The sequence below is a fragment of the Dermacentor variabilis genome, chromosome 1, assembly GCF_050947875.1.
Source record: "Dermacentor variabilis isolate Ectoservices chromosome 1, ASM5094787v1, whole genome shotgun sequence".
Classification (NCBI taxonomy): Eukaryota; Metazoa; Arthropoda; class Arachnida; order Ixodida; family Ixodidae; genus Dermacentor; species Dermacentor variabilis.
The window spans coordinates 131,399,405-131,422,688 of NC_134568.1; the positions used below are offsets into that span (position 1 = coordinate 131,399,405).

The window sequence follows — 23,284 nt, forward strand, 5'->3', positions numbered from 1 at the left end:
AGCTTCACGCTCCGCGTACAGTACGACAGCAAAACTAAGTTGAGATGTTCACAGCACCGTATGCTACCCTTGGACTGCGTTATTTCACCAAGCCCGAGGGGTGGTTCAGGGCCCCTTTGATGGTTCATATTTCCCGTTAGTGGCCCTTGAAGCGTCTTAGATGCACACTGCGGTCGTCCTGTGTAGCTCGATTTGTTTCAACGTCTTCTATTGAATGATCAACTGCTGCCGGGCGTTTAATTGGAGCGTTGGATATCATTTAGCTTACATGCTCCTCAGAATATATGAGACGGCAGTCAGAGTGCGCCTCCCATCTTCATCACCCTCTCCACAGCTATAGCCAAGAGGGAGCCGCATACAGAAGGTCTGCACCGAGATTGTAGACATCCGCACTAGACCAACACGACACCGATTTCGGTCTGCCGACTGTCGGCGACAGCGTTTTTTTGTCACATCGTTTTTTGGCGACAGCATTTTTTGGCGCCTCTGCCACACTGTGCTGACGCCGAGCTCTCCGCCGACCGTCGGCAGATTGTCGGCATCGGTACAGTACAGGCGCCGACACGAAGGAAAAAACGCTGTCGCCTACAGTCGGCAGACCGAAATCGGTGTCGTGTTGGCCTAATATGAATGAGTCTTAAGCTGTAAACGTGGACACCTTGGTCGACAGTATAGGCGTCTGCATCTGCTTTGCCGTTCATCGCGAAGCAGTAGCTGCAACGGCTTTCTTCGACCAGACACAAACACTGAGGCGTGTTACACAGCAGTCGAACCTTTTATTTCAAATAAAATGTTTTTATTTATATATATTTATATAATGACATCACAAATGCCAAAAAGAAAAGAAGGAAGACAATAAAAAAAAACTGGTGGTTGCCTCTTAAATAAGGGACACACTGAGACATAAAAAAAGAGCATATTCAAAGTAGCAACGAGAGACAATAATAAGCATTGGACAAAGAAGTAAAGTGACTGTGGTCTTTAAACAATGATGTAGACGGAAGGAAACGGGAGGAGGGGGGTGTCGTCATTCATGTACCCTCCAGGAGGCGGAGGAAGATCCCTTCGTCGCGTTGAAGAAACGACCAATAGGTTCAAGGCCTAACAAGTCCGATAAAATCAAATGAGAAAGAGAAATCAGAGAAAGAAGAAGCATCTGTAAAGCTTTCCAGGGGCTGGATGAGCACACTTGAATTGCAACTTTTGCCATCACATTTTTTGTTTATTCTATCGTTCATCTGTTCTTTCAGCGACAGAACAGCAGACTTATACATTCTACAATGTTTCGCATGTCAAAAAATGAAAAAAAAATAAACTAAAGGAAATTTAAGACTGAAGAAATAAAAGAGAGAGCGAGAAAACAGCGACGATATACATCATATATATATATAAAAATGAGGAATCGCGTTTTTTTGTTTTTTGTTTTTTGCGCTTCCACACAAGGTATTCACAAGATGCGAGAACTGTTGTTTTCGGCCATATTGCTTTTTTTCTGCGCCTGCTCCAGCCGCCCTGGAGCAATTGCTGCTCCTCCGCTGTGTTGTGTGTAAACGCTTGGCGCGATGCGCTGTGTAACGTGGAGCGTGTGTCGGTGCGCGTGCGAGTGGGCGCGCGCACGTGTGTGTGTGTGTGTGTATGTGTGCCGCTCTTTTTGAAAGAGCGCATCATCGTCATTGTTTCCTGTCGTGTGTGTGTGTGTGTATGTATGTATATATATATATATATAGCACGGGAGGAGGGCACACCTGCGACCGACGCCGCGGTGACTCGGCCAGGCCGAGCAACGTTTCGAGCCACAGTGCCTCTGGTTGCGGGAGCGCACAAGTTACGCGGAAACGTCACGGTGCTATACAAGGCTTAAGTCAGAGAAACTAAATGCATTAAAAAAAAACATAAAAAATGACACTGCGTTTTAATGTGGAGGCCTCGCCACTCTTGCTGTTGCACCCGTGTTTCATTTTTTTTTTCAGAAAGGGTGTGTTAACATTTCTCCTGTAGGGCAGGTATTTCACTATTTTGAAAGACGCCGACTTTTTTGCCTTTTTTTCGCACCTGGATTGGACAAATAGTGCACGCGAAACTTTACATCCATTTCTTCTCTAAAAATAAGATATTGACATCGAACCACGAATTGGTCGCGTGAGCGAAGTTCGCTCACACGGGGCATCGCGATCGCATGTAATTACGTGCAAAGAAAAAGAAAAAAAAAAGTGATGGGCAGCTGGGATGACAAAATGCGCCTGCACACTGAAAGAAAGCTAGGCGTGCTGTTGCTAAGTGTTTTCTCTCTCTCCCCCTGAATTCCACGTCGAACGTGCCAAATCAGTCGGCTCCTGCAAGAACGCGCGATGAGGGAACGACCGTGGCACGTCGGGAAGGCTTCTCTGTATGGGCCGACTCGAACTCGCTGAATTCAAGCAACTTATCCCTGAAGAACGTGAAAAGCGCGCCTGTCGCCCAGCGAGTCTGAAATGTGCCACTCGATGTAATCGAGCATTCTCTTCCGACCCGACGTTTCTCGCGGCTTTAACGTGTCCCTTCTGATCTTTTTGTAGTTGCATAGCGGTCTCAGTATTCAGACTGCGCGAACTCTTGACGAACCTGTTGCATCTTTGTCAGACAAAGAATGCCGCTACAGCTGCGTGTGACAAGTGAGTGGCTTCTGTGTTTGTTTCCTTTCTCGCTGCTGGACTGGTATGACAAGCACAGATCAGATCTTAGATCTCATGATAGAAGTAAAGGCGTATGTACAAAAAAAAAGTACACGAGGAACAAGATGTACCGTCTTTTCGTTTCCACACCACAGAACGAAAAAAAAAAAAAGCGGGAAGGAAAAAAAAGGCATGAAACAATAAAGCTCAGAATGTCTCGTAGATGTCTGATGAAGGGGTGGTTTTTCCAGCTGCTTTCGAGAGCTGCACTCCCGCGTCTCGCAGTGGTTCTCTCCTCCTCCTACTCCCTGTTGTGCGGCTTCCGTGGCGAAAGCTTGAACGGCGCCTGCTGCACGGCGCCGGATGGCATTCTTATTGCAGGCCACCCCGAAGAGACAAAGCCGCTCGGCCAACGCCCCAGAACGACGGCGCGGCAACCGACACCGGATTGCGCCCGATGACCACTTTCACTAGCGGCGGCGACGCAGGCGTCCCGATGTACAACAGGCCAATCCTGGAACCTGCTTCCCCGGTCCCACAGCTTACAGGTGGCCTACCGGTGTAACCATGTCTTCAATGAAAAATAAGGTGCCAGCGACACCTACCGCCGAATTTCTGCGCTAGTCCCAAATTCTTTCCGCTTGCGACCCACTGCCGTGTTTTGTCGCTAGTCGTAAGTGAGCGAGCTGTATTTTTCCTTTGTCCGCAGAACACTCTCTTCAGGTGGATGACGATCAGATTCGAAAAAACACTCGGCGACATGGCGGGCGCAGAGGCGTTCCGCTGCTCCCACGGGCCCTCGTTTTCCTCACGTTGCTGGTGCATGACGTCGAAAGGCTGTAGTAGAAGAGCTGCGGCGGGGGAGCTCCGGTGCCTATACTGCTATTTCCGCCCTTGATTGTGACCTCCCCCTGGGACCCGGGTAGAAGAAGCACATGATGCAGACGCTGCAAAGGGTCGCGGTCCGGGGCGAGGGTCGGGAAGGAGCCTTGGGGTCCGGGAGGAGGAGGAGGTGCGTGCGCGCTCGCTCGCTGACGGCAGCAGGCCGCGCGTGGAGGAGAGGCGTCGTCATCAGACCTTGATGGCGGCGCGCACCTTGCCCTTGCGCACTGTGGCCGGGGAGCCCTTGAGCATCTTGAGGCAGTCCTGCTCACAGAGCACGTTCCCGTTGACGAGGTTGTACCGGTCACCAGGCACCAGCTGGCTGTGGCACTTGACGCAGGCGAAGCACTTGACGTGGTAGACGTTCTGCGCGGCCCGCATCACGTAGTCGTTGGCCGGGATCATCTGGCCACAGCCCGAGCAGGCACCCGACGTGCCGAACAACCTGCGAGCACAGAACAGAACGGCGGTTAACAAACGGTCCAGTACTCTGCCCAAAATCTCCCTTGTGCTGAACAATCTATACCGCAGGATGGCCGTGCGCTCGAAAGGCGTTCCGAGCACCGTTGAACGTTTCCTAAACGGTTCTTCTTTGTTTGCATGTTTTCCACAACACGTTCAATACGCGCAAGCTTAAGGGGACAAGTGCCCAGAATGGAAACGAAATAACCATGATTTATAGTGACAGAATCGAGCCCGCTGTTCGCGACCCAAGTAGGAACTATACTTTCAACATGGCAACGAAAGTGGAGCGGGCTGGCGGTGAAGAAATCTTGGTACACCGGATGCAGCATACGAGATTACTGTAGGTAAGTCGGCTGTTATTAAGTACAACATACAATTGCTCAATATTGCAGGTGACATATTAATGGACGCTTGCGCTTTATTCTCTGCGTATTACGAAGTAAATAAAGTCCACGCTAACGAGCGGCATCCGCGTCCCAGAAGGCACGGCGGCGCACATGCTGTTGTTGCACGCGCGCGAGTAAGTACCCAGCAGAGTTGTGTGGTCTGTACCTGCGAGATACAAAATGCAATTGACTAGTTGGGCTGTTACAAGCAGTACAATATTAGCACACGCATGGTTACGGTAACACGCTGAACTGCGTATCACGTGTAAAAGAGTCGTTCCGCTTTCGAGCAATTAGCGTGCCTCGGCTAAAGAACATTCTTGGCTAATTAATGACCAAAGCAGTTGTCCAGGAAGCCATGAAAACACGTAGCTATTGTTGTAGAAATAATATAACACTTCGGAAAACATGAACCGCAAGAACATCGGCTTAATAAACAAAATAATGTTTTCCCACAGCTACGACCGCACTCGTTGTCTGCCTCCCACCGATGCCGGCGCATAATTGCTATCACGCTCACCTATCACTGTTTTCAGCATGCTTCCATTGAACGACTGCATCGACACTGCAAATAGAAAAATTCGGATAAAAAATGTTCTACAGCGTTTTCTGCGTTCATCTCCACGATAAACGAGAACGAAGGAGGTTAACTGAGGGGCCCGATTTTTATTAAGTATATCATAAGAAGCCAACAAACATTGACACCAAGGACAACATAGGGGAAATTACTTGTACTTACTAAATTAAAGAAATTATAAATTAATGGAAATGAAAGTGGATGAAAAAACAACTTGCCGCAGGTGGGAACCGAACCCACGTCTTCGCATTACGCGTGCGCTGCTCTACTAATTGAGTTACCGCGGCGCCGCTTTCCGATACACTTTCTTGGGTACTTATGTTTCCTACTAGAACCGTGGGAGTGTTAGCCAGCCCCACCACTCACAAACCTTGGCGGCGGATGTGACACATCCTTTCAGCCGCAGGCATCACGAGAACGAGATCTTTTTGGGTGAAGGCAACTGGTCAATAAACGCGCACGTGCTACCTGAAGGCATCAATGTTGCCGGATTCGAGACCTTCGTTATGCAATTCCCCTATATTGTCCTTGGTGCCAATGTTTGTTGGCTTCTTACGACCTCCATGATAAGACACTACGACCGGTAAGCTTTACTTTTATTCTTGTTTTTACATACTGCAGCCCTTTTAGGGCTATGGCAGGAGCAGGGAATTATACAGTTGCATACAAAAAAGTGCAAATATAAGCAGCACGAGAGCAACAAAAATAGACCAATAACATTCAAGTTTCAGCAAGAAATCGCTGAACGACAGAGAACAAATGGCGGCGACCAACAAGTTCCAATATTCAATGGTTAAAGGAAAAAAAAAAAACTAACTTTAAACGCATCAGTTTGTGACCGATAGGGTTCAATGTTAAGATGGTGATGCGTCCTAGATGAGGAAGGTCCCGCTAATTTTACGTACATACTAAGGGAAGAAGTGTTGGATGAGTTAATAAGTGCAAGAGCAGATAACTCTGAAAGTTTAGACGACTCAGAAAACTTGCTATCATAATGACGGTAGATTAACCTGGCGGCTTTTTTCTGAGCCACTTCCAACTTCGGGGTGTCTGATTTCTTAAGTGGATACCATTCAACACAGGCATACTACAAAAGTGGCCGGATAACTGATTTGTAGGTGACTGCTTTAGTATTTAAAGGAGCTGTGCGCAAAGTACGCCATAAGTAGCCCATATATCTAAGTGCATTGGTGCAATTGTAATTAATATAATGAGACTACATTTTATAGTAAACTAAATACCAAAGTATTTATATTTAGACACTTTTTACAGTGCACAACCATTAAATGCATAAGGAAACGTGCATGGACACATACGCCCATGGGCGCGCCGACTGCGGGGGGACTCCGGGGCCCGAGCCCCCTCCGGAGCTTGCCGGGGGGGGGGGGGGGCACCTAAAGTGCCATTACCAAAGCTATGTTACCCACATCACTTGAGGTTTCTCGACGACCTTCTTACTTGAAATTTTGCTCGGGCGAATAGCTTGCTGCATCATTGTTGGTGCGGAGGTGCACGGCTTTTAATTCATACTTTCGGTTTATTTCTGCAAATCCCGGGAATAGGAGGACACGCACATTGTAAGCACTAGCGGCTGCTGCCCCATCCCTATTTTGTCCCTTCAACAATCTTTTAAATTTCCACTGTAAACAACATGCACATATACAATATATATATATATATATATATATATATATATATATATACAGGACAAAGTTTATTCAATATCTGAAAGAGATAGAGGTAGCCAATTAAAATTTCTTTCTAAAGGTATGTATAGCCTATACCTAGAGAATGAATACGTTGCTGCATGTTCACTACGCTTCAAATTGCTTTGCGTGTTTTTTTGACCGTTAGAAAAACCTATAGACTTCAGTGACCCCTTCGGCAGAGTCTTTTATCAATGGCGTCTGAAATGCACGTGAATGTTGTGTGTCTCAGTATTCCGCCTTTTTCCGGGTAAGGAATGCTAACGTCTCATGGAAAAAAAAAGCATTTCTAATAATTTACAACCTTTATCAGGGATGGAAACATCGTCACTTGCATATAAAGGTAATAATAATATTTGGGGTTTTACGTGCCAAAATCACTTTCTGATTATGAGGCACGCCGTAGTGGAGGACTCCGGAAATTTCGACCACCTGGGGTTCTTTAACGTGCACCTAAATCTAAGCACACGGGTGTTTTCGCATTTCGCCCCCATCGAAATGCGGCCGCCGTGGCCGGGATTCGATCCCGCGACCTCGTGCTCAGCAGCCCAACACCATAGCCACTGAGCAACCACGGCGGGTTCATGTAAAGGTCATAAACATATACAGGGTGTCCCAATTAACTATCATGCACCAAGATTAAAAAAGAGCAATGCGTTACTCGAAGAAAAGCTAGTGCATATTGTTTACAGTACAGTGGAGTAGCTGCCAGTAATACTTTCGTTCCTGGGATTTAATTAGGTAATCGTAATTATGTAACTCGAGACGTACTATCCTAATTATCAAAGTGTCAATGAGGCATTTGAAGGCACAGCCAAGGGGCAGCTAACTGCGGTATTTGAAACGACGTACTAATTGCATACAAATTTTTTTCCGACTGATAAACCCCGCGAAATATGGAGAATGCCACGTGACTGCGCTCCCTCCCGCATCAAAAGCAGCGCCCTCTAACAGGGTCCTGCCGAGTTAGCCAGAGCGAAACAGAGGAAATAAAGAAAAAAATCACCGCCAAGCACTCCGTACAGATGGTTAACCAGCGAAGGTGAAACGTGCTGCCCCGGTGTTTATCACTGGGTTAATCCCGACGGTTCATTAAACGATGGATTGGTAGGCTGCCGAATCCTCGGTACGCAGTTGCTGCTTGCGCTCGGCTACACGAGCCTGTTCTTGTGCCCGGGCTGCAGGATCGGGACGGCGTAGACGAGTTCGTTCTCGATTCTGTTCGTGGCATTGCTGATCGAAAGCAGCCTGCTCCTAAGGAATACGTATGACGCATGGCCTACCCATTTCGGAGCCGGAAAAAAGCTGCTGCGCGCCCGCTCGGCTGGGACAGAGAGCAACGACGTCGCTACTGGCGCAGTCAATCACGCGCCTCTCTTTCGCTTTTTTTCTTCGTGCATTCGCACGGGGTTGCACCGGAGTAGTTTTCGGCGTACAGGCGACAGACGGACGGACTAATGCCCCGTTCACACTGAGACATTCGGCGTCTGGAGCGGCGCCCAGTTCGGCGGAACCCAGTTCGGCGGCGGCGAGATCCGCCGGAATAACCCCTTCCGCGCCGATCGCTCCCGTACCGATTTTTGCGGCAGCTGCCGCCGGATTGCCTCGCCGCCGCGCGGCGCTGACCAATCGGGGAGCGCGAAACAGAACTTCCAAAGATGGCGGCCGAGTCTCACGTCATGTCGCAGTCGTCGCAGTCATCAAAGTCCGCCGCGACATCCACATCCTAAATGCTCATCGAACTGGTGCGCAACCAGCCAGTCCTCTACGATAAGCGCCCCTTGAAGCCCAAAGACAACGTGCTGAAGGACGACTTGTGGCACAAGATCGGTCGCGAGCTTCGGCGAATGCTTCTGCACGTCATGCATCGCCAGAAAGGTGCTTGCCAACAGGCCGAGCAGTACTGCCTCTCCTTGCTCGAGGTTCATCATTGTCTTTCCAAGTAATGGTGGAGACGCGCAACATAAACACACGAACTCGACGCGAGCGGAGACAACTGCGCAATTTCGAGCCGCGCGAACATCCGGGATATCCCGCGCTTGATTGGAGGTTAGCACTTTATGGGGCAGATGGCGCTGTATGTCTTTCTGGCGGCGGGGTCTGCAAGCAGTGTGAGCTACGCGATTTTCGGCGGCAGGAGAATTCCATTCGCTGTAGACGCCGGATTCCTTAGTGTGAACGTACCATAAATCCCCTCCAACCACGCGCCACCGCCGCTAGGACGGACGGACGAATCGGCTAGCCATATACAGCTTCGCTGTAAAACGTCTTGATCGAGCTAGTGCCTTATGTGCCGCGCCTCGGCAGAAGTAACACGTTACGTTTTGTGTTAGTTGGAAACAAGCTGATAGCTGTTGCCTTAGTGTACGGAGGGTTCATTTTTTTTTTACCACAAAGCCTATCACCACAAAAGCGAATCGAGAACGTCAGCGCAAAAGTTTAAAGGTGCGTTTTATTTCGTACAAGTCGCCATGTCTTTCTCTAATGAGCAGACGGTAAGCATGGTGATACTTGCCTTGGGATCTGCAAATGGCAACAAGAGGAAGACCGCAAATATATATATATATATATATATATATATATATATATATATATATATATATATAATCAGTCATGGAAGTGTGGCGGTAGCAGTAGCGGAGACAAACCTTCAGCTTCAAGAAACAGCGGTGGAGGATTCCTTCTTTGAGCTGTTGCCTACGCGCGGATGTTTTAGCATTTATGGCCTCAAACCCTCATGCTAGCGTGCGGGACGTAGCCGCCCAGGTACCAATTTCCAAGTCATCAGTTTGGAGGATTCTAAATGACGACTTTCACCCGTACCACCTTAATCAGCACCAATGCTTAGAAGATAAGGATCTGTAGAATCGCCTAGATTTCTCGAATTGGGTCCTTAGAAAAGCCGATGAGCCACCGGAATTTTTGAGCAACATGATGTGCACAGATGAAGCTGATTTTCGCAGAAACGCCTAGGTAAACTTGCATAATGCACACTATTGGAGGGTCTCCAATCTACACTGGGTAAACTGCAATCGGCACCAGTACCAGTGGTCGTTCAATGTGTGGTTCGGAATTTACGCCGGTGCTACAATCGGTCCCTTCTACTTCGATCACATACTGACTAGACAGCGTTACGTGAACGTAATCCTTGAAGGAGTGGTGGATGCGTTTCTCAGCGAAGTCCCGCTGTCACGTCTTCCACTTCTATTGTATCAGCAAGATGGGGCACCCGCACACAGCAGCAGCCGAGTACGAAACTGGCTGGATGCGACTTTTCATGCGCAATAGATTGGAAGGCACGGGTCTGTAAATTGACCTCTCTCCACTCGATTGGTCATCAAGAAAGCCACTGAAGATGTGATAAACCGGATTCAGTACTGCATAGCTGCAGAAGGAGACCTAATCGAACACGTCGTCTAGGCAGCAGATGGTGTTCAACGGGGCTTACGAATTCATAGATAAGGACAAACTAAAATCTGATGTTTCTTTTTTGCATTTTTGTGCAGGTATCCCGACTGCCAATTCGGCTCATTTAGAAGTGGTATATTTTCTTGCTTGAACATATCGGTTTCGCCTTTTCTTTACATGTTGGTCGCTTCCCCGTCTGTTTATTTCGCTTTTGCTTTTTGACACGAACCTGTGCAGCCCGTATACACTTTCACGAAAATTAAAACCATCACTTTTATTTAGTTTTGGCCCGAAGTAAGTTTCTGGCGCGAAATATAGCTTCGCGCGCATTCTTTCAATGCGATGCGAGCAAAGCCGGGGTTTTGAAACATTCTATGCCTATTGCATTGCTTCTGGCATTTCGTGCATGGTCAGAGTGGCGCTTCGGCCACGTTATTAGGGGCTTTTGTTATCAATGTGACCAGTCGGCCTTGAGAGACGGATAATAAGTGTGACGTAGAGATGAGAGGAAGGAATAGCTGCGAAAGCAGCGAAACCTGCTGTTGGTGCCCCTTCCGCACCATTATGAAGGTGAAGTTCCCTTTCGGGTTTGCAACAGGCAATGCAGTTGCTTTCAATCAGTTTATTTGAGGGCACTGCTTTATGATGCGGATGGGAGCGCACTCACGTAGTATTTTTCATACTTCGTGCGGCTTTTTGCCAGTCGGAAAAAATTGTACGCAATTAGTACGTCGCTGAAGACATCGCAGTTAGATGTCATGTTGGGGTGCCTACAGATGTCCTACTGACACTTTGATACTTAGGTCAGTACTTCTCGAGTTAGATATTTAATTGCGATTACCGAATTAAATCTCAGTAACAAAAGAATTAACGGCGGCTACTCTACTGTACTGGAAAAAATATGCACTAGGTTTTCTTCGAGTAACGCAACTGCTCTTTTAAGTCTGGGTTCATGATAGTTGGGGAAGATTGTGTAATTCCCTCAGTAACCGAAATGAGACTAAGTCGGATTCACTCGAAATCACAATCAACAGCAGTTATGCTCAGCAGCGCTGATACTCGGACTCACAGAAGAGAGAGAGAGAGACTGCAGTTTCGCCGGAAAGGAGAGGCAGTATTAGTGATAGTGAAGTATGCGGAAATTACACGATGGAAGATTACACCACCGAGATGACTCAGACTGTCAAATTGAACTATATCCTACTATGAGGTCTTGTATATACTCAGATAACGCAGTCATTTCAGCGCTCAATTCTTCGAGGTCCCACGAAATTACTTCAAGTTATATATATATATACTATACATGATACACCCGCAATATGACATGTAAACGGTTTTGTTAAAGTTTATAGTCATTAGCCAGGTTTTACGCCACTGGCAGAAATGATAAAAAGAATCTTAAGAAGTCTATGATCTTTAGGTGAGTGTACAGTTTGATAAAGCACGCAGTCGTCCGCGTATAAACGTATATTGACAGGTCTGTTAGACGGTAAATCATTGATATACAGCAAGAAGAGTAACCGCCCCAGGACGCAACCCTGTTGCACACCGGACGTTACGTCAACAGCAGAAGAGTTAGTGTTCCTAAAATAAACGCTTTGTGAACGGCCGATGAGAACACTTGCGATCCAGTTAACAAGAGCAGGAGTGTTAAATATTGCGTCAAGCTTGAATAAAATTTTGGAGTGAGTAACTGTATCAAAAGCTTTGGAGAGGTCGATAAAGATAGAATCGATTTGATAACCTAAATCAAGTGCACTAACAATGTCGTGACTAAATTCCACCAATTGAGTAATAGTGCTGTAACCACGACAAAAACCGTGTTGAAAGTCAGATAAAATATTGTTATTAATAAGGTAGACGAAATATGCCTGTGTAGTATGTGCTCCCACATTTTGCACGAGTAGGATGTTAGAGAGATCGGCCTGTAATTTAACAAACACTGTTTGTCGCCAGATTTATCTAAACGAATAACTATTGCTGTTTTCTATGACGAAGGGACTATACTGGTTGATAGTCATTTCTTGAATATAAGCGTTAGCGACAACACGAAAGAGAATAACGACGAAGAAAAGTATTGGGAATCTCATCTGGGCCGGAACTCTTTCATATAAAGGTTCACGAACATATTAAGAACACCTTCCTCTAAACAAAGACATCTCCAATAGAGGGATACACATCACTGCTGTAAGGAGGAATATCGAAGTTGTCTATTGTGAAAACAGATTGAAAATGCGCGTTAAATGTTGTGGCGATTAGCTTAGGATCATTACAGGGTGCATTTTTAACTACAAACGTGCTAGAACTCACGTTTGGAAAAATTCTACTCCAGAATTTTCTAGGATTACTGCGCAATAAGTTAGGTAAGATAACATTGTAGCAAAAATCACTGGCTTCCTCCAACTTAGCGTGATGTTCATCCTGACTAATGCGAAACTGCGCTGCAGCATGGATGTCACCCACCCGTTTTAGGCGTATCAGTCTGGAAATACGACGGGACATGTGTAGTAATTCTCTAGTCATCCAAGGGACCTTTGGGTTTTGTTTCTTTGTTTTCAGAAGAACAAAGCTTCGGAGGCACCTAAGGACAATATTTTGAAAGAGCGAAACTAATATATTAACAACGGAGGTCGAGCTAAGTTGTTCGAACTGTTCGAAAGCATTACATAACACATCAGTAATTGAGTCGTCATCAGCACGATTGTAATCGTGAAAAGGAGTATGAATACAACTAGATGCAGGGACGATAAATGAATGGGATACTAGTGCAGCCTTGTGATCCAACAAACCATCTTCAACTTCGTATTCATACTCGTCATCAGGAAAACACGCACTGACGAACACGAGGTCCAAAACGGCTGCCCCTCGGTTGCTGAAACCAACAATCTGCTTTATACAAAATGAAAGTGAAATGTCGATTAACTCTTTCCACAATAGGACATTGTGACCGGAAACAGATAGATTTGGCCAGCGTATACCAGGAGCACTGAAGTCGCCCATTAATATAACATTAGCAGAAGAAGCATTATGTTCTTTCATGAAATTGCTTAACGTATGAAGATCTGCAGTGGGTGATCCTGGAGGGCGATAGACAACGCCAATTAAAAAAAGTTTTTTTATGAAGTTTAACGTTACAGCAAACTGTCTAAAGCTCATCAGGCCCTTCAAGCAGAGGAAAGTTGAGGTTAGACCGCAGAAACAGCGCAACACCACCGCCTCTACCTCTACCTTTAGGGCCATTCTGAACTACACAAAAACCAGGTGGCGATATTTCTGAGTCACAGATTTCGTCATGTAGCCACGTTTCGGTGACTCCGACAATATGAGGCGAGCACGTGGTCGTTAAGGATACGTAATAAGAAAATTCATTTCTTAAACTTCTGGCATTAGTATTCAAAAGCAAAATGTCATCATAAGAATCTTGGCGCAGTCAGTGTGAACCAGCTCGTTGTACAGTTGGGTGACTCTTAGTAGTAGTAGAAATATTGACCAAGGTTTCGGCACTGTCATTCCAGGTGTATTTCACATTGTCAATGAAGGCATGATCATAGCGCAGACTGTATGATCATTACTCCTGTAAGAAGCGGTATCTTCCCACAGACTTTTTCTGTTGGAACGTACACGAGCCGAGAAATCTTCAGTTACATGAATATCAGTGCTTTTCAGTTTAAATGCATTTTTAAGTACAACCAATTTGTTGCGGTAGTCCAGAAGTTTAATGATGATGGCACGCGATCAATTTCCATTTCTTTTGCCTATGCTATGGCATCGTTCGATATGGGGGCATTTAATCTTTAGCTGTTCTGTAAATAATTGTGAGATCTGAGTAAGCAAAGCTTCGTTAGTTTACTTTGTAAGTTGAGAAACTCCATACAAAATAAGATTACTTCTGCGTGAGCCATTATCGAGATCGTCGTTCTAAGACACACAGTTATGTTTACTGTATCTTTCATTGCAATAAAAAAAAAAGGGGGGTGCCATGAAAATTGTTGGTCAGAAGAAAACAGACGAACCAGGTTAACACAGGCAGTCAATCTGCCAGGTGCCGGCAATTTCGCCATGACAACGAGCTGCTGAAACACGTGTAACTGTGTGCGATTGCTACCGCCCCTAAACCCTGCTAAGTGCGCAAGCGCAGAACAGTATGCAGTATGACAGTGTGCGCGTGATGCCGGTTACGCGGTCGCCGGATTTTATATGCTCTAAGTTCGTTTCATCTGGTCACACTGTTGCCATGGCGGCTTAAAACAGAACTTAAATAAGGCAGGAGTTTACAGAAATCATATTCTCACTCGCACAAGGTGGCACGTTTATATATTGAGTGAGGCGCTTTAAACACTTCCTTGTGCATCAGATACAACGGTTATTACAGCGAAGTTGTATATGGCTACCCTCCGGAAAAATCGTGGCGGCGAACAGAGAACGCCTTGTGGCCAAGCCAACTTTCTCGCGAATGCTCTGTAGCTCTGAGTCTAATGCAGGTATCATGGAAAAAAAAAATCATACTGAAATCGGCCGCTAAGACGACTCTATCATTACGCCGAGTTTCAGTTAATTGTCAAAATTAGTTCACAGTGAGCCTGTAAACGTTATAGAATTCCCGTCTGCTGTCAATACATGGGCATCTACGGAGGGAGTATGGTTACAGAAAATGGCTGTAACAGTTAAAAAAACATATATAGAAGAGTTCTCTTGTTTTATCGAAACTATCCCGAAAAAAATTATATGACATTTAGCCGCTAAGACGACTCTAACATTAGGCCGAGTTTCATTTACTCTTCATAATTACGTAATTCACAGGGAAATTGTAAATATCGTGGAATTCCCGTCCGCTGTCAATACAAGGGCTTCTACAGGAGGGAAACAGACAGCCCCATGTTTGTCGGTTAGAATAAAATAAGTCCTTCCAAGTTTCAATCAGCTCAATAACTAGGAAGTATGCTCAATCGCAAATTAGAAACAAACGCGTTTTGTTCCTTGCACTCTTTTGGGCTGCGCCCCGGACAACGCATATCGTCGCTCGCGTCGAGACTGACTCCGTTTAACGGCCACCTGCGTCTAAACAGCGATCCGTCGCACCTGTCGCACCTGCGTCTTTAGAGTGTCATCGTAAAAGTGCTACTGGCGGTGTATCACTGCGACCACAAGGCCATCACCACTTGTGTGACAAGATAGGGATAAAATAAAGAGAAAAAAGACAACAAATGATTGCGCATTTCTTTGTATTTCACATAAATGACACTACATAATTATATGTATAGTCACACAACAACAAAACTCTATACCAACATAATTTATACCACCATAGCAGCTTCGCCGGTCAACCACCCTCACAGGGTGGAATGGCTCCTCAATTTTTTTTGTCGGAAAGATACAAGAAGCCAGGAGCACGAGCACAAGCGAGGCAACTCACGCGGCTATGTATTGACGCACACATGAACCCTGATCAATCATCGTAAGGACTCGTGATCAACCGTTGGGAGGGAGAGAGCGAGAGATAGATAGCGAGTGGGTAAAGAACTAAAGGAAAGCCTATATAGTCATTGCGACCATTCTATTCTGAGGTGAGACGAGCGCTAAATCTAACTCCTTCTTCCCACTACACATCCCAGGTCTTGTCGAACTACGCGCCACACCTGTCAGGAAACTTCAATTTCGCCCACACCGCAAAACGGTCACTCATCTTCGCGCGCAAAGACATTCGGCGTAGAACGAGGCCCACAGCAAGACAAGCAGAAAACGGCTGGGCTGCGGGAGGAGAGCGCGACTCATTTCGGGCCACCACATTATTATTACTTTTTTTTTTTTCTAAGAGGGGAGGGAAGGCTCATCCCGAATGCAGTGAGGACCGAAAGGTGCGCTGGCGCACTTTTCGGGCCAGACAATGACGCGGAGCCCCGAGCAGGATCGACCAATCTTTCCTCTCCTGCGGCAGCCGCTGCGAGATACAGGCGCGTCCAAATTTCCGACGTCCAGGGGAGCCGGCGGCTACATCGCGGAGACCGTGTTCCTCTGCAGCGACGACCCGGGTTCGCCGCCATGTTGCAGCCGCCCTTCCCCCTTGTGCTTCGGTGAAGATCTCTCGCCTCTGCATTTCCTTTGTGGCGCCCAGAGCAGCGGAAGCGACGATAGTTGGCCGCGCGCTCCTCGAGGCTCCCAGTTGTAAAATGAGATCGGGTAACACGGAATGAAGCTCGGCCTCCGTGCCTCGCTCGCCGCCGTCGCCGCGCTGTTGTTGTTATTACCATTATACATATAGGCGGCTGCCCCTCGATATGAGATTTCGCCTCCCTCCCCCCTTCGGCGGCCCGCGCGCCGCAATCTTCCCTCCCCGCCGCACTCGCGCGCGCCCGCTCTGTCATGTCGCTGTTTTCCGTCCGCGCGCGCGAGCGCGCGCGAGGAACAGGCCAGGGAAAGGAGGAAACCAATTTCGGTGATCGGGGGCGGCCGAGGAGGGGGGGGGGGGGGTGGCGGCGCGGCGGCCGGTGATATATATATATTGATGTATATCTCTATATATGAGAAAGGGAGAGACAGACAGACGTACTATTATAGTAGTGGTGTTAGTGCCACCGTTCGCCGGCGGGATCCTATCGCAGGGCGTCGGGCGACAGGGCAAAAGAAAAGAGAGAGAGAAAAAAAAAGCAAAGTAAGAAAGGCGCGCGCGCGCGCGTGTGCGTGTGTGCGCGCACGCACACACAGGTTCGGAGCAAATAATACGCGGCACACAAGCAAGCCCTCGGGCGAGATACGCGGGCTCCAAGTAATATGGGTTGCGTTCGGAGGTCCCCCTCAGGCACTCCTAAATTTTGTCCCTCCTCGCTACTCCTGAGTTTCTGTTTTCTTGCTCGCGCACCTCTCCTCCACCTGCGCCCCGTTCTTCGCCATCTTTCTTCAGCAACACGCGCGCACGCGCGGCGACACTGGTACAACGCGCCCAGTGCTGCACGGGTTCCGCCGCCTTCACCGCCAGAGTTGATGGACCATGCTGGTGTTAGGTCCAAGCCCAGCCGACGCGTATTGCACACACCAGCGCGCGTCCAACACTAGCGCACGATAGGCTGGCCGGGTTTTGACGCCACCCACTCAGAACCCGCAGATTTGTCGCTTACGGCGACACAGTTTCGCGTTCGCTGCATTTGCAAAGTTACGATATACACGCTGACTCTTCGGCTTAAGGCGCAACGTAATATGGCGATCGCCAAGGAAAAAAATAAAGAAGGCAACAAACCAGATAACAAGCACGCACAATATGCCTTAGGCAGTCCGCGCTGCTGATGTACGCGGAATGCCGAAGGCATATATTTGTGTCGCGCAGCATTCAACGACCACCACTAAGACAAATCATTTTGTTTTCTTTCGCATCTTCATTGGTATGTCACGCGAAGGGCTCGTTCTCCCAGTGCGGCCAAAATATTCTTATGCAAACGAACGGGAACATGACACCAGCGCAAAAGTGGCGCTAATTTTGCTCGGAGAGCGTAAACTTTATTTTCAAATCAATAAGATTTGAGTCCAGCGTCTCTTTAGTGGGTCTGGGCACCCACCGCGGACGCTGTTCCGAGACCTTGTCTCGAAGCGGCTTCCTCGGCTCGCTGGACGGCCCAGAGTTGTGCTGTCAGGTTCGAGCTGAGCAGTGCGGTCTTCCAGCGCGAGCGGAGGCTGGTAGTGGAAGAGACGGAGGGGTCCGCACTGCCCGACTTGTTTGTTAAGTGCTGACATTCCCATAACATGTGATTAAGTCTGGCAACCTCGCCACACGATGTGCATCTGTTTGTAGTGTACATGTCTGGATATATGGCGTGCATGAGTCTGGGGTTTCTGTAAGAATCTGTTTGTAATTGTCTGAACTGTACTGCTTGCATCCTGTCTAACCTAGCGCGAGGGAATGGGTATACGCGCCTTTGAAACTGATAGTGTGTCGTGATGTCATGGAACCTGGTCAAACAATCCTCCCACGCCCAGACGTTTGCAGTACCCCGCGGGGGCTCTTCCTCCGATGATGCTCGGTGAGTGAGGCCTCGAGCAACGCGGTGAGCCGCTTCGTTGGGGGTGCTCAGTCCAGTGTGTGCCGGGATCCACAGCAAGTGCCTTCGGTTATCGAAGTCGGCCTCTCCCTGGTGTATGGGATGTCGCTGGAGTATCTGATACGCCTCTTGCGAGATGCGCCCATTAGCAAAATTGCGAATTGCCGCTTGCGAATCGCAGATCACGTATGTCGCATTGGTTTGTGTGAGGGCCAGTGCTATGGCCGCTTCCTCTGAAGCGCGCTTTATTCTCATTTCCGTCATGAGTGGCAACCCCTTCGCGAGCGTTGCAGTTAGGACGATCGGTTAGGCAATGCATGATCAGGGGCAGGTAGAGTACAAAAAGAAGACAAAATGACTTAGCGGTTCCGTGCCTGTATACTTCTGCACTTGTTCTCCATGTGCTACCTATGCTCGAATCATCGTATGGCGAGTGTCTACATCAAGCTGCTAGAACTGCGGCATTGCGGTTTCACAAGACAACTTCAGTTCGCACTATAGGCACGGTGATAGGTAAAAAAAGTGCAGGAGAGCGTCGCCCCTTCGCCGATAGAATTCCTATATATGTGATCAGAATGAAGAGGAGTAGCGCCAGTAGCACAGCAACAATGAGCATCCCCACGGTCACCCGCACGAACAGCCGAATTCGCCAACTCTAAGCACAAAGAGGCATAGCAAAAGCGCGTTGTCTGAATAGTGGGTTAGATAAGGTATTTCAGTGACCTTCTGTACAACGTACTTCCTCGCCAGCATCCCCTACCTCGTGTGTGAGTACGCGCCACTACCAAGATTTGCCCTGAAATAATTGTCGCTTTCTGCGGCTTAATTTTGCTCTAAGGTAACGTGAATGCCGGTGTGCAAGGTTAAAACGAAAGGTGTACCGACAACGTGTTATGCTCTTTTTCCATAAATTCAGTGCAACATAAGCTCGAATAAAAAAAATAATAATTCCCTTCAGGCGACAGCGAACAGCAACAGAAAAGACAGACAGGAAAAAAAAAAAGAGTAAAGAAAGGGGACTTATGTCAAGTTGAAGTTTTCATGGCCGCAGCATTTGTGCGAGCCATCAGCGCATTGCCGTGACCTTCAAACTGCATAGCGACTGTGCAGGCTCATCGTCATGGTTGCATACATAACGAAGGCGCGGCGCGACTATCGCCATGCGCCACAGAGCTGCTTCGCCTGGCCTCGCAAAATACGACGCCTGTAAAATACCGTTATGTTGCATATGCTACCAACAGCGGAACACTATACGACGTATTCACGCGACATACTGGCACCTTTCGGCAAGTTCGCTGAACTGCGTCATAAGCACACGTTGCCCCAAAAGCAGGCGTCACAAATTACCAATGGTTGTGAGCTCTCTGGGCGTCGCCTAATGTCTTCAGGACTGTTGTAATTATGCGCAAGCTTCCCGCACAAGCACAGCATAAGCTGCAGCGAGTGCCTTTGCAGTAACCTGCAAGAGGTCACAGAGCATGTGCTCTCTCCCTACGATGGAAAGGTATATAAACGAACGTGGGTGCGAAGTATGGCCAGCGCACTTACTTTCACGTGAATAAAGTATTAGCAGTGACCCGGAAGCACTAGCGGCACGGCGCCTTGCCGTCTGCTATTTGCCGGACGCTGGCTGCCGCCAAAAGGCGCAGCGCCGGCGGACGAATGGACGATCGCCAGAAAAATAGACGACCGTAAAGCTGCATGACGTCACCGCAGTTGCGCGGCCACCTCTTCATTGCGCCGACCGACCCGAGCGCATCGACGCCGCCGCGCCGGCGACAAACATCGGCTATAGCTTCTGTATTACGCAAGATAGTGGAGGTTATATTAATGCGTCTGAATTGTATATTTCGCGACAAGCGACGACCAATGTGAAGCCTCTCGCAAGGCCATCGAGTCGCGATACAAAGCAAGGTGAACTTGCAACGAGCGTCCGACCGGCTGTGTAAAGAGAGAGCTCCCCCATTACCTTGTAGCCTAGACGCCGAAATTATACGGAGATGGTTAAACGGTGCCCAAAGTATGCAATGTGTGATCGTTTGCAGTTTTTTTTTTTTTTTTTTTAAGAGACGTCGGCACCGACTCGAGAGCGGTGGGCGGCCGGTGAGCCGGTACTGTTGTCTTTCCTAAATCTCGCCGTCAGCCGGATGCATTTCCGGCAAGCCGTCGCGGGAAGCTCACTGTTAGTGCTTTCGAAGCGTCACGTGTTCTCCGACGGAAAGCTTTACAACCGACACGTTGTTGGAAGCACGCGACTCCCGAGACGAAAACATACCCGCCGCGGTTGCCTAGTGGCTATGGTGTTGGGCTTCTAAAGAAGCACGAGGTAGCGGTATCGAATTCTGGCCACGGCGGTCGCATTTCGATGGAGCCGAAATGCGGAAACACCCGTGGTACTTAAATAGGTGCACGTTAACGAACCCCACGTGGTCTAAATTATTCCGGAGTCCCTCAATACGGCGTGCCTCATAATCACATACTGGTTTTGGAACGTAAAACCACGTAATTTAATTTTTCTTAGACGAAGATATGCAAAGAAACGACACACACAACTCGCCCAATTATCCGCCTCTATATATGTAGGCCAATTTTCATTCACGCGCACGCGGTGACGGATGCTATGAGGCACTAGGAAGTGCTCTGGCAAGCACTGCACCTGAATTGTGCACGTTGATCTGAGAAATGGAGGCCAGGAAACCGACAAGTTAACGACAAATGACGGCTGTTTAGAAATATTAAAAATAGGGGATTCGAGACACAATAATGGTTTTTTTTTCTGGACGAGATACGCAAAAAGAGATGAAAAAAAAAGACTGTCGGATTGTTTATCAACCTAATTAATTAGGAATCGCTAATTAACTATTTTATAATCAACTTTAGACCGCCAATGCCAATTGGACGTTTGTAGTAAATGGCGAGCTTACACGGACTAGTTCGCTCCCTATAAACTAAATGACGCTTCCGCCACACCTAGCCTAACCTTAGTAGTAACACATTTAAACCTCCTTGACTCGAAATCTGATATATCGAGATATCGGTTAACTCGGACATTTTTTTCCTGGCTCGGTGCCAACCCCGTGTAGTTTTCACCTCTTACCCCTGTTGTGACCGGCCGTTCACTCCGCGACACCCTCCGGTCACGGCTAGCGCGATTATGGGGAACGGGCCGACGGCCTCGTCAAAATGGTTCTCAATACGGATGATTTATGGCCAGCACGACAGTACCTCGGTCAGGAGAGGTTCGGGCAATTAGCAAGGATACGGTCCATCAACTTTCAGCCGCCCCAAATTGCCACGTCCAGGCCGTCAACGGAGTCAGTGTACGATCGCCCTTCCCGTGCTTGCGCCCAGTGATGTGCGTGTGTTTCCGACAAAGCTCCCTTCGGAGGGAAATGGCAACATACATCCGGATTGGTGGGACCTAATGTCATCGGTCTCCTGACGCCGGATTGGGGGAGGTGACTGAACAATGACCACGCAGGGCATAAAAAGAGCAACGGACGGCGGGAGTCATCAGCTGCTACAACTTCATGAAATTTTCCTGTACCACTTTGAATTTTCTTGTAAATATGTAAATATAAACTTGTATGTAAAACGTCCTTGATATCGAGCCCAGCCCCACGTTCCCTTACTCCTCCACGAAAAAAGTACATTCCACGTCTTTGGACCCCCCAGTCGCAACACTCCTCATAATAGCTAAATGCGATTATTTCGAAAGGCTCTTTGTGGTCTATGCGCGGCCAGGGGCTTATATTTTCGTGAATTCGCTTATCTCGAAACTTCTTTTTATGTCGAAATTTCCCCCGGCTTACGCAATTTCGAATTAACAGGGTTTGTATTTGCTATCACATACAGTAACGCTAGCCGAGCTTAAAGTCGCGGTGGCCGCATTATTATAGATGTGGAATATAAAAACGCTTGTCTATGTGAAAGAAAATCGGAAGGTCGAAATGAATCCGGAGCACCTATTCTACAGCGTCCCTCAGAACCCACTGTGCAGTTTGAGGACGCTAAACCCCCCAATAAATAAAGATGATCTAAATGTACTATATGCATACATACATGAGTAAGGCTCCCTGCTGGTTAGTGGATTAACTGTGGAATTCTTATATCAACCTGTGCACTAAAAGCGGATCAGTTCGCAGTGTTTGGCGTTGACACTGGAGCAGCATCGAAAAAAATGGTCTCCAATCCACGCTGTGAAGGTGGTTGGACAGCGAAGCTGTAAACGACAACTACAACGATTACCCATTGCGACGAAGTCGAAATTATTCACGTGGCGACATTCACACGGAATTATTAGCCTAAGACGTTTCGAAGGCCTGCGACTTGGCTTCCGCCACTGCTTCGTGCACCTACGAAGAGTGCACCAGAGAGAGGAGAAATTCCCCGCGCCTCGTATGCACGCTGCTCTTCACGAGTCCCGACTATACGTGGCCTTCCCATAGCACTGTCACAAAAGAAACCACTTGCTAGACGGGTTCTCCTTTTACGTACGAAAGTGTAGTTACGTCACTTCCTGCTTTGTATGCTACAGTCAAGCTGTCGTCGCCGCGGCAGCTTGCGCAACAGTAATCTTTACCGGGAAAGGTATGCGGGGAGCGCTATGCGCTTCGCATTGCATGCAGGCACAGGAGCGCCTTATCAATTATGTGGTTTGGATGCTTGTTTTGAGCTTGTTCGTTATTGAAACGTATGCTATTCTGTACGTTGTATGCGTGATTTCAAAGAATGTACGCACTATTCGCTTCACTCTGCTGAGTGCTTGTAGCCTCTGCCTTGGGGGAGGGGGGGGGTATTGAACCATTGCATTAGGGAGTATGAGCCATAGATGATGATAGTTGTCTGTCGATGTTACGCCACGAAGAAATCCAGCGATCCTAGCAACAGACAGCTTCGCTGTAAAAGATCACCACAATGATGTTTGACTAACTCAGCCTTACTGTAGCTTCTTCCCTCTAGGGTGTGTTCGTTCTTGTTTCTTTGCGCCACAACTCGGGAATAAAGTGTCGAACTATCACCTAACTTAAACCAAGGTTCTGCTGCAGCAGAACATTTTTGCGATTATATTTAAGGGGAATGTTCTAGGAAATATATGAAAGGCTTGAAGGCACCGCAAATTTGACTCGCCCGCGCCGGTAAATATTTTCTGGCCTACACTAACGTTGAGCCCCATTCACTA

General features: G+C 47.8%; 1 protein-coding gene across 1 annotated transcript in view; it reads right to left on the reverse strand.

Moving 5' to 3' along the window:
- Positions 1-756: 756 nt before the first annotated feature.
- The window catches only part of LOC142584748 (uncharacterized), a 225,577-nt gene continuing 203,049 nt past the window's right edge, over positions 757-23,284 (reverse strand). The window contains exon 4 of the mRNA XM_075694977.1: positions 757-3,978. Coding sequence (XP_075551092.1) covers positions 3,723-3,978 — 256 coding nt within the window. The 3' untranslated portion in view covers positions 757-3,722. The remainder of the gene's footprint in view (positions 3,979-23,284) is intronic.